This window comes from Eucyclogobius newberryi, unplaced genomic scaffold, assembly GCF_026437365.1.
Source record: "Eucyclogobius newberryi isolate DKJ021-1_F unplaced genomic scaffold, fEucNew1.0.hap1 SCAF_12, whole genome shotgun sequence".
In the NCBI taxonomy this organism is placed as follows: Eukaryota; Metazoa; Chordata; class Actinopteri; order Gobiiformes; family Gobiidae; genus Eucyclogobius; species Eucyclogobius newberryi.
The window spans coordinates 18492608-18504607 of NW_027315746.1; the positions used below are offsets into that span (position 1 = coordinate 18492608).

The following is a 12000-nucleotide window of genomic DNA, read 5'->3' on the forward strand; positions in this document are numbered from 1 at the left end:
AAAAACTGTATAGAAGTAAAACAGCATTAGATAGTCAACTGGTCGAGTCCAACAAGAATGAAAGCGTGTCATGTTGGTTAAGTCCTGTTCAAGAATACAAAACAGCTTATAAAAGTAGGAATAGAATAAAGTAGAAGCAAAAAGCTTAAGTTACTGTTGTTCAAACTAGATTTTGATACTGAGGAAAAAGCTTGACACTTAAAGGCGCAATTTGAGAACGCAGGCGGAAGTGCGCATGCGCACTCCCCCGTGCGGACTGATACAACACACACGTGCGTTTGTTTATTCGCGCAACGGATCACATCGCATCTCTCGTCTCCAGTAGATTTCTGTCGACTTCTGCGTCAGCTCGAACAGTCTTTCTCCGTCTTCATTTTGCCCCGTACACTGAGCGAACTATATTATGATAGATCCATGCGCTTAGGCACGCGGAACCGTGGGGACGAACCGCACGCGGCTGCAGGTGAGCGATAGGTGCGTTTTATGATTGATACATGGCAGGACAAATGATTTATCCCCGCCACGAGGAAATATGATAAAAAATTTGCTGAAAAAAAATCGTCCATTCCACCTTTAATACTGATTTTGAGACCGGTAAAACCAATTTTTTTTATGATAAAAAATATAGTTTCTTTTTCATAATGTGATCTTATGCTACCCAGACCATTCAAAAAACTATTGGAAAGACTTTTTTCAGTATTGATACTGAATCTAGTTTTGTCCCTAGTTTCAGTCAAAATTAGTATCGAGATAATGATTTTTGACAACCCTAAGCCCCAGTCACAAGTAAAATAGGTAATAGCATTTCAAACTACAAGGAAAACACAGATAGATCTGGTTGGATAAAGGGCAAATCTACATGTAACAGGTTCATTTATTGTAGTATAATTACACAAAATTGTCCTTTTGTTTTGTTCATAGCTGCTGTTTGATTCACTGTGCTGTCTTCGTCCTCCAGCCACTTCTTTGGTCATTTTAATTCTTCTTCATGTGGCCATTGTGCATTTCGAGGGTGGCGACTTCCTCTTCCTTTTTGTAAATCACATTTGGGAAGAGTTTGGGCTGGATTGATAAATAGCACCAAATGTTGATTCTTATTCCTATTATTGTGAACCGGATTTAACGGAAAGCGTCTCCAAAAAGTTCTACTGTGTCCCGTGGCTCTTTATTGCACTGCATCACAAATCTACAAAATGCAGAAGTACAACAGTTATTAACAGTTATAATGTTAAATCTGTAATAACAATACAATTATAATATATAACATTTAGGAGTTACCTTAGGATTTAATGACAACTGTACTTCTCTTCTGGAAAGGGGTAAAAGGCTTAAACTATACCTCTAACTCTATACAAATGGGTGCAAGGTTTCCAGTAAAAGAGCTGAAGGTGACTTGTGTGTGCTCTTAGCTGCAGATTCTCTCATGCAAACACGTCTCAGATGTTTCCATTACAACACGCTACATTTGCTTCACAAAGATGTAACTCTGCACTTGGCTTCACTTAAATGAAATAAGTCCCTCATTTGCTTTTTTTCTAACCTGTGTGAAACTGGCTCACATTTTTGCCCTTTTGAATCTACAATATCACAAAATGTTAATACATTTAAATATGCTTAAATGATATACTGTTACCTAAGAAGACTGAGCTTTTTAAGACAATATCCGAGCCTCAGCTGAATCCTTTTCAGATTTTTTATATTATATGCACCATTTCTGCAGTTTTATAAGGACTTGGCCGAGAACAAACGCAAGCTTGCACTACAAAGTCAAGATCTTGTAGCGTTCACTTTAACACAGAATAGTATAGAGTATTTTATTCTCTTCCACTGCATAATTTGAGCAGAATGATATATGAAATAGATTCACAATTGTAAAGGATTGCATGGATATGAAGAAGTGACACAGGGAGTTTGGGCTAAATAATTTTCCCTTGAAATTGTGTAGTAATCAGTTCATGAGCACAGCACATGCTCCAGGTGTTCTGACAACAGCTGATGTGTCCACACAATCTACACACATTATTTTACATTCTCTATTTTGGCAATGAGCCTGCATAGCAAATGTGTTAAAATACAGAGTAAAAAAAGGCTTTTTTTCATTCCCTGATACTGCATATTTGACTATTTCATCCATCACTAATAATACAGGTCCAAGCTCAGGCTTAATACTTTGGGCTGTTCGCCTCATCGTCATTTAGCTGATTAATTGGTCGATGGTATCTCCATTGACATTTTTTTTTTTATCAGTGGACCAATTTTATCTTCTCAAAGATTTATCTGGACAGCAGCAGAAGGAGAAAGCGTGGAGTGAGTTAGCGGGGTTTCTGGAATGACAGTTTAATTTGCCTTTTCACTTAAAAATACTGTTTCCTTCTTTGTACTTCTAAGTATTTTTTACATCCTAAACATTTACAGAGGTTTTTCCAGTACTACGCCCCGCCTCTTTTTAGTCAAGTAATTTATGCACAAGGAATATCTTTGGTTGAATAAAAATTTGTTTAGTTGACTCCAGCCTTAATACTCCTTATGCTGCTTTGATACAACTCCTACATAAAGGTGAGAGATATATATTTAAACATAACAATATTACAACTGTTGTTTTGGAGATATGCAAAATTAGAATGTGAGTATAATGTCCATCAATAAAAGTATAAAAAATACTTCAAAAAGAGTCAGAAAGGTCTTAACAAACAAGTATAACGTGATATTTCTGTCCATTGTTTGTTCATTTTATGGTCCATTCACATTCTGAGTGATACTTGAACCTCAACCTCAAGAGATTTACAAGCACGTTTAGCACATTCCTGATGCTTTGTCAAAATATTGGCTGAGTATCGTCATGGAGACACTGCAATTGTTACCATTTCTGAAATTGTGGCTCAATAGATAATGTGAGTCTGTCTGTGTGTCTGTCTGTGCCTGTTACACGATTTAATCTGCATCTCAACAATAACAGGGCAAAACAGAGCCTCAAAAATCAATGCCACTGCAGCACTCTTCATCTTCTTTTCCCATTGCCCACATGCACCTGCCCCTCCATCACTGTGCGGACCCTCATCTCTCCACGGGGTTGTCTGCTGATCTGTGTCACAACTCATTACATCACCGCTCCCCTAACCCAATAAAACAGAGCAGCTTCATTGGTATTGCATCCACCGCTGTATTCTGCCTCTGTGTATGATAGTGGAGATTTACAGTGTGTGTGTGGTGTGTGGTGTGTGGTGTGTGGTGTGTGGTGTGTGGTGTGTGGTGTGTGGTGTGTGTGTGTGTGTGTCATAGTGATGTTTTAAAACTGAATTCCTATCTCCAGGCAAAGCTTAGCAACTATAGCTTTGATCTTAATTTGCCTGCCCAAAGCACAAGAGTTCAGGAGTCCATCTGCCAGTTCGCTGCCCGTCCTACTTGATTTTCCATCAGCGTTATTATCATGCTACTTCCAACGATACTTCTACTGCTTAATGTTAACAGAGAGAGGTGAAGACGTTCTTGAACAGCCAGCAGATCTATTGTCTGCACTCTCCCGCACATCAACTTTTTGGGTCTCTTTTCCTCTATTACAAAGCTCATCATGTTTCTGCTGTATAAGTCCTACACTACTCTTTAATAATAGTAGTTTATTTAATTATCATGTGGTCTTATTCTAGTTTTAATATAGATCAAAACAATGTTGTCCTTTTGTGTTTGTCAACTCTATCCTACAATCCAGCAGCTTTAATGCATTTGTTATTTTAATGCTTGGCACGGGAAGTCAAATGTTGTTTTGGCTCTTATTATGTTGGATGCCCTTCCACTTGCAATAATATTTCAAGGGATGTAGGTCTGTCGAGGGCTGGAGGATACTGACAAAAATGAATGTCTCAATGTTTTTTGAGTAAAATAGTCATACAAATAAGTCAGTCCAAGAGAAATGTGTCAAGATGTCTATAAACATATTAGTTATGGTTGAAGTATCATACAAATACAAAAAATGAAGAAATATCACCATACACACTTAACTTTTTTAATTAAACTACTATTTATCCTTTTTTTAACTATAAAAGTCTATATTAAAAATCACAAAAAGTCTCGATATATTATTGCCCATCTCTAGGCTTGTCATAATGAACAAATAATTGAAAATGTAAAAAGGCATATGATATCACATCTAATATCTAATAGTCAATTTGCAGAAAATCAAAGGATCTAACACAAATTGCACACGGCCTTGTATTACCATTGTATTATCAAATATGCATTCTGCTATTGAAATATATTCCACATTATACATATTGGCCTTGGGTTTTCTTGGCCTTATGGATGATCCTGGCACGGGCTGTCTTTGAGTAGTGATAGATGATAAATACGATACTTTCTAGCTCACTTCCCACACAAAATGGCTGCTGTGATCTAAACCATCGCCATCGAAACCATGGCTTTCATATTCAAAGCCATGGTATTGTATTTTATAAGACAAAATTAAATATAATTGAAAATGTATCGATGTGACAGGGAAAAAAAATCTTAATAACACTGTTGTCATATGGCTCAGCCCTAAAGACAAAGTGCACTATGGGAACCTGAACCAGCTCTGGTGTAAATGCTCGGTACATTGAGCCAAAGAGAGCATCACAGCATGATAAAAATCCACACTACTTTACATTTTACTGACTCATTGTGGATGGAATTAATATCGTCTTAATCCAATTGATTGTAAATTTTAAAAAATCTGTATTAGTCTATTCCAGTTATTAGCTCAAACTCAATATATCTTTTAGCAACAACTTTGTGACTAAACCAACAAATCAACACCAACAAACAGGTGTTAGACCATGTCGAAGTTTAGTCTATAACAGACTGCGAGGGGCGAAGATCGTTCTCAAGTTCTTTATTTGATGAAAACATGGAAAAACAGGCAAAACAGTAGCGTGTTGTTCGTCTTGCAGCTGAGATTCGACCCGTCACAAGAATTAGCTGTGTTTTATAAAGCTGTTGCTTGGGTCTGATAAAATGGCCTGACGTTGATATGACGTCCGCTTTCAAGATTGTTTAGACTAGTCCACAGATAATCAGAAAATACACAGAAAGTTCATCGTGACCCATATGCCCTAAGATCGTCGTGACTCATGATAAACAGGACACAGACATGACATAATTTGATCAATATCCACAACTACATCAGTTAAATATTTACTGCCGTGATTAAATGCATGTGCGCTACAGAACACAATGAAACACTAGCTTTTAAGTGGGTTTACGTGAAATGTGCAGGCGTACTGGATGAGTTTCACTAATCCTGATCCTCCCCTCCCCCTTATCTGTTTCTGGCTCCGCTTCGCATCTTCACTAAACACGCTCAATAATCCGCCATTATAGCTCTATTGGAGGTGCAGACTTCCTAATAATGACACGGGTGGACTAACTTTGATAGGGACAAACACAGGGCAGCAGGACAAATACAACACATACAACAAATAATAAATACACTTAAATACACCCAAAATGCTCAAAAGCTACTTGGAAATCCACCAAACGTCCCCAAAAATTGCTTTACTCAGGCTATGGATGTGAATTTGTCGTGCTTTATCACAACGCTGTGGGAACATAAATTGACTACTGAACCCAAAAGGAGACATGCCTCATTGCGTGAAGCGATAAAGACATAATCTTTCCTCTATGTGTGTGCACAGCGTCAACAAGTGTGCAGATTACCAAAGAATTTGATAGCAACATAAACAGCCTCCCAGTCTCCCCCTTTAGGTAACAATGATTTATTTCCCCCGGTTTCTTCAACTTCACTCACTTTTATCACACTTTTTTGTTGGCCCAGATTATCTACAAGCTCCAATTTTCTGTGTTGAAGCCTTCTCCGTGTCCACGTCAAGAAAACAGGCCTGTCATTGGAACAAGTCTGCTCCATAAGCTGAGGAGGACTCTCTGCTCTCTCCCGTTTAATGATGGATGTCATAAAAAAAAATGCTTTTACAGATATATGGAGACTGGAGAGTGGAGCGTGGAGTGAGTTCTGTTTAAATTGTATGTCAACAAAAATTACACTGATGTATGATGATAAAGGGAAATAATAGTCTTCAGTTACTCTCTGATGTTCTTAAACACATGAAATTGGAAAAAACAACAACATTTTGCCATATATAATCTAATTTTAACTGATAAACAGTATATTATTGTGGAATAGGTCAAATGACATATTAAACTACTAAAATATAAATAAACCTGCATGTTTATTCGGGGGTGCCATTTTGCACTGGATAGAGTCGCTTCTGGGTAAGATCTAAAGAGCAACTTTTTCACACAGCAAAGCACTCGCACAGCTCTTCTCATCCCAAAACACAACATAGTGACCTATGATTAAAAAAATACCAACCATTATGTTTATACAGTTCTTTTTCATTTCAAATGTAACGTGCAATGATATCAATCTGGTGGTTAACAGTTAATCAATAATTGTTTACCTATCATAAATCAATCAAACCATATACTCCTTAAGGAAATGTGCATCAATAACTGTTACTGAGATCATTTCAGATTCAGTCTCAAAGTATTCATTTTTTTTATAATAAATTTGAATGTGTTGTGAAACCGTATTGTCTGCTTTGAAACACAGCTCCACACCGTGTGTATACGTGGGTCTTGTAGTGTCTCTCCAGAAGATGTAAAGGCTTTGTGCACTGACAGGGCTCTAGTCACTGCAATAATAAAGAATCCACGTGTCTCGATTGAAAAGACGTGCCACCGTGTCACAAAGGTAAAGGAGTTTAGGTACAGGCTCTCGAAGGGGGAAGGAGCACTGTGCTGCTGACTGTGAGCTTTACGGGGCATGTTGGCATGTAAAATTCATGGAGATCAGATGAAACAGATCTTTATCAGAGGTGAAGATGAAAAGAATAGTGCCGAGCCGGGCTGTGACACCTTGCTCTAATCTGTGCCTCGGCTGCCAGGAAAACACAAGCCTGAAATGAAGAATGTGAACCAGCACATTGGAGTTTTTACAGTGAATGGAGAAAAGTTCGGGAAAACAAATAAAATATTAATAATAAAAGATTTATGGAGATTTACATGAAGGGCAAACAATTAATGTGTAGTTACCAGCACAGATCAAATTAACAACACGTTCAGGAGATTGACAGTGTTTAGACCTTAAAATAAACGGTATTCACAAGCACGTTTTAGCACATTCACAAAAATATGGATTGATTAACATTTTCAGGAGACCCTCTCATGTTTTGATACTGTATACCGGTACTTATTACATACATATTTTGTACACCTATATAATTTCTTATGTGCACAGGCAGTATTAAATCATAAACAAAAGTGGTAGCTGTAAAGATGTGCCTGGTAATACACATGATATAAAAATGGTGTGCCTCTACAGAAGCAGTGAGCAGACCAGCGGTCAGTGGGGAGCCCGGTGTGACTGAGGGGGAGGAGGGTGCAGTCTGGAGGAGGGCCGGGGGGATGGGACTTCACCGCGATGATGGAAAGAGCATACAGCATACCCATTTATTACATTTCCATAGGCACTAGCAGTTTGTCCAGGGTCAACAACGGTACATGCTCAGTTTAGACACAAGGTGAGACTGCTGTCACGAAAACACGGGCTGCAGAAAATGTTTAGTCCCGTCAGCAAATCTCATAACCATGCTCTGTTGCACACTCACTGCAGTTGGTGGCTTATGCTCATACAGCAAGATGGAATATATATTCGAAGTAGGAAGATAATATAATGTTTGAACTGTCAGTAGTGAGTGGCAGGAGCTTTTTGAGGACATGATTGAGCTTTAAAACAGAGACAAACAGGGCTGCACGACAAAGTAATTCAGTCTTCCTGTATTCATATATCATACTGAAAAACAGAACATGCGATGGATGGATGTCGCACTATTCATATTAACATTTCACATCATCTGTCTTTTAGGAGAAAACCAAATGTTGATATTAAAAAGAAGTATATACAAATACAATGCTGTAATGTCATCTGAAACCCAATGTACTTTTATTCCATTACATTGCTGAAAATATACAGCCAAATAATAATTGTGTTGGCTGCATGGATGAATTATATGACACATCAATTATTGAGAATGACAATACTCCAAGTGACCTGCTTTTCTTGGCCATGCCTGAGGGAACATCCTGCTCTGAACTGAAACATGTACAGTCTAAGACCAAGACATCCACAGTGGAACATTTATAAGTATATATACAGTACATGCAGGGGACACAGCAGGGGACTGAGACAAACAAGAGCTATGTTTTTCACAGTACAGTGTATATAGCAGTACACTGTCTGAAGGAGGTGCAGGAATTTCTCCGGAGCCACAATTAAAGCAGACACAAAGGAATCTGCCAGGCCATGCACACGCACTGTGTTGGCACAACTTCACTAGATTCAGCATCTCCAAATACGATATATAGGCCACTGGCTCGCAGTCAAAAAGGGAAGAAGATTCTATTATTTACTCACAAAACACAAATTCAAGACCTGTGGAAAATATGAGCATGATCGGAGAAAGTAAGTTCAAGTTTGCCAAAAATATAATATCCCTATTGTCAGCGAACAAATGCAACAACAACAAAAACAGTCACAAGCTTTACAAGAAACACAGTGAGTTCAGAGAACACATGTGTTTTGCCTGTTGGTCCCTTAATTATAAATGAGACTAAGCCATGCCTCGATACAGTTCTTTCATAAATGCCTGTGTATTCAGTGGCCTTTGTATGCCTCAGCCTGTGTTCAGTCTATGCTCCACTCACTTCAATAGATAATGATTATTATGATTATTTTCACTTAAGAGCTGATTATAAATACAATGAAAACGAATAGGCTTCAGTTCCAAGTCAGTTGTTGGATTTGTCATTAAATATGCTCTTCTAGCGATTCGGGTCTAGCATTTAAAGCCTGATTGTGCTGAATGCGTGGGTGATTAACTTACGGCAGTTTTCTTCATCACTATTGTCTGAGCAGTCGTCATCATCGTCACACCTCCAGAGGGTCGGTATACACCTTTGGTTACTGCACTGGAACTGTCCATCTTCACACTCATCCGTTGCTAGGAAAAAGAAAAGCACAAACACTGAAACATGTGCAAGACTGTGCAAAGGTTTATTTAAATTGAGATACTGTAGGCGGGCTGTGTTGGTACAAATTTGCAAATGAATGCCTAATTGATATTCAGCATTCATTGAGGTCAATTGGATTTGGAGCACAGAGCGTCAGGGCCAGGTTTCTCACACTTATTATCTTTTCACAAGCTATTATTAAACTAAGAGAAAGAGACAATTGCTGAGCAGAGGGGAGAGTACAAGGCATGCTACTAGCTCTGGTGCGGTGGGCTAAGGGATGCTCACTATCAGAAAACACTCAACACTCCACTGATTTCTAATTGTAAAATAATCACGTGATTTGACGCACGTCCACCTGCTCCAGATATACATCACACATTGGAATTAGTTATAATAAATACAAGCAAATATGTTCCTTTCTTGTTCTTCTTTTTTATGATGGGAGAAACACAAGGACTGAGTAACAGACGCGCGTCCAATTGCACAGCTCATTAACAAGCTGGACGAACATGTTCACGTTTGATTCACTACGAAAGATCGATTTAGAAACGTTTGCGCACTAACCTCCGGTGAGATAAAGCCGCAGGAATAGCGAGTGCAAAAGTAACAGTGTCCGTATATCCGTCCACATCTCTGGAGCAGGTGATGGAGCTCATTCACATCCACTGAACAAAAGCCCGACAGCAGAGCTCTTCTTGTTGTAGCGCTGCGACGCCAGGCTCCGCTCCGCCGCGCGGCGCACCGCCCCCATCCGGCTCTGCGCCTCCCGATTGGCTGGAACACGCGTGACGGAGTAGAAAGTGGGTGGGGCAAGAAATAAATCAAAGTTGTTGTTTTTTTGTGTGGATGCTCTCTTAATGTTCAGTGGAAAGTAATGAATGACTTCATGTTTAGGTTTCACACTTTTTTAATGGGAAACATTAAAACCATATTGCTTAGGCTTTTTCACACCGATGCGTTCAACATTCCATATTAAAGGTTGAATGGACGATTTTTTTGGCACAAATCTAAGTCTTATTTCCTCGTGGCGTGGACTGCCGATTAGTCCTGCCACGTATCAATCATAAAACGCACCTACCGCTCACCTGCAGCCGCGTGTGGCTCGTCCCCACGTTTCCGCGTGTCTAAGCACATGGATCTATCATAATATAGTTCCCTCAGTGTACGGGACAAAATGAAGACGGAGAAAGACAGTTCGAGCTGACGCAGAAGTGGACAGAAATCTACGGGAGACGAGAGATGCGATCCGTTGCGCTAATAAACAAACGCACGTCTCAAATCGCAGAAAAATCGTCCATTGTGCCTTTAAGCTGACTGAAATTGAAAAGCCCTTAAAAACATGAAAGCCACAGTTTTACAACCTGGGGTACAGGGAGCCTGCAAGCACTATCATGGGGCACTGGAAATGGTGTCGGATTTTAAGATATTTGAATAAAAATGTTGCATTTTTTTATATTAAGTTTTATATATAAAACTTAATTTTATAGCTACCCGGACACAGGAAGAGCATGCAAACTCCACACAGAGAGGCCTCGCGACAATAATCATAGCGCTAACCGCTAGGCTACCATACAGATGTATGATTGATACATCTATATCCAGTGTCCATCATGGATCTATTATATTATGGGGTGGTGTCCATGTTTAAGTTCAAAGTAAAAGTCAGTTTTTCCATTTTATAAATTTCCAACATTATCTCAGTCCAGTTATTGGCAGCTGGACTAGTTCATTCATTCATTTTTTTGTCACTGCTTTTTTCACTGCAGCCATAAGGACACTCCATATCTATTAATAATCTCCATCGCTGGAGTCCTACATCCACCATTAAAGATATTCTATCCTTAAGAACATTTTGCAGAATTTTGAACATCAATAGGCCTATTATTCAAACATGAAAATAATAGTATTAATTGACAGTCAAATTATATAGTAAACCATATGGAGTACCATGCATAGCATACAGTATAGTGAGTAACACTTGGAGTGTGATCAGATGAGTAAAGCAAATAAAACGTTTTAACATTCCAATGAAAATGAACATATGAGAGTTGGCTTTTGTTGCCTAGTGTCTCGCCTCTGCATGTTTCACTTTCTCAGGTCTCTTGTTCCTAATCTTGTTAAACAGACTCTTTTTAATACAGCCCTCAGCAATAATACAATGTTACTCATCTATATGCAAATGATGGTAAGGTTACTCAGCTCCTCAGTGGCAGGAGCAATAGAAGAAGACCTCTTTATACCTAACCCGATTATTGCTTTGTTACAACCCAAATGCTACCTTCTGCCATGACTGATAAAAGTGCATCGGTATGATATTATTCACAGGGCCTGTGGCTTAGAGGCAGAACAAACAAGGCTGCTGTTCAAATATAGGCCACGACCAGCGCTGATGCCATGATCAGTCATTTTAATGGAGATAAGTAAGAATAAGTTAATCCTTTCTCCTGTCCACTCCATGCCTGTCAGTGCCATCCTGTGCAGGACTATAAGGCAATTGCATGATGCTGGTATGGCCTGTTGTCATGGCAGCATAAAGAGTGTTTTTATTTGGTTCAGCATAACCTTGTCAGATCATTACTATTACTGTTTGAGCTGGACCAATGTTAAGCATAAGAAATCCACCTTCAATTGGAATGAATATCTTGGCCAATGATTAGTTGAGATGAGAACTCAGCAGGAAAGATCAAATAAACCTGATTGGGCGGCTTAATGATGCAGATGTTAGCACCTCAGCCTCACAGTGAGAGGCGTCAGCTACACTAACATGTATGGTTGTATAATTTGGTGATGTCATAATCTCAGTTGGTGGACAAGTGCCAAAGTAACTCTATGGGAAATTTACTGCTTTTGAAAGGAATATCCAAAACAAACCAAATTGAACCTTTTCATGATATTATTTGTTTGAGATTGTCTCCACAAACCTGCAATAGCCCTATT

The 12000-nt window shown here is 39.0% G+C and overlaps 1 protein-coding gene across 1 annotated transcript in view; it reads right to left on the reverse strand.

Annotated features, from left to right (window-relative positions):
• The window catches only part of LOC140356312 (low-density lipoprotein receptor-related protein 8-like), a 61543-nt gene extending 51767 nt beyond the window's left edge, over positions 1-9776 (reverse strand). The window contains exons 1-2 of the mRNA XM_072441176.1: positions 9628-9776; positions 8934-9050 (exon numbers count right to left, since the gene is read on the reverse strand). Of these exons, the coding sequence (XP_072297277.1) occupies positions 8934-9050; positions 9628-9694 (184 nt within the window). The 5' untranslated portion in view covers positions 9695-9776. The remainder of the gene's footprint in view (positions 1-8933; positions 9051-9627) is intronic.
• Positions 9777-12000: the final 2224 nt, after the last annotated feature.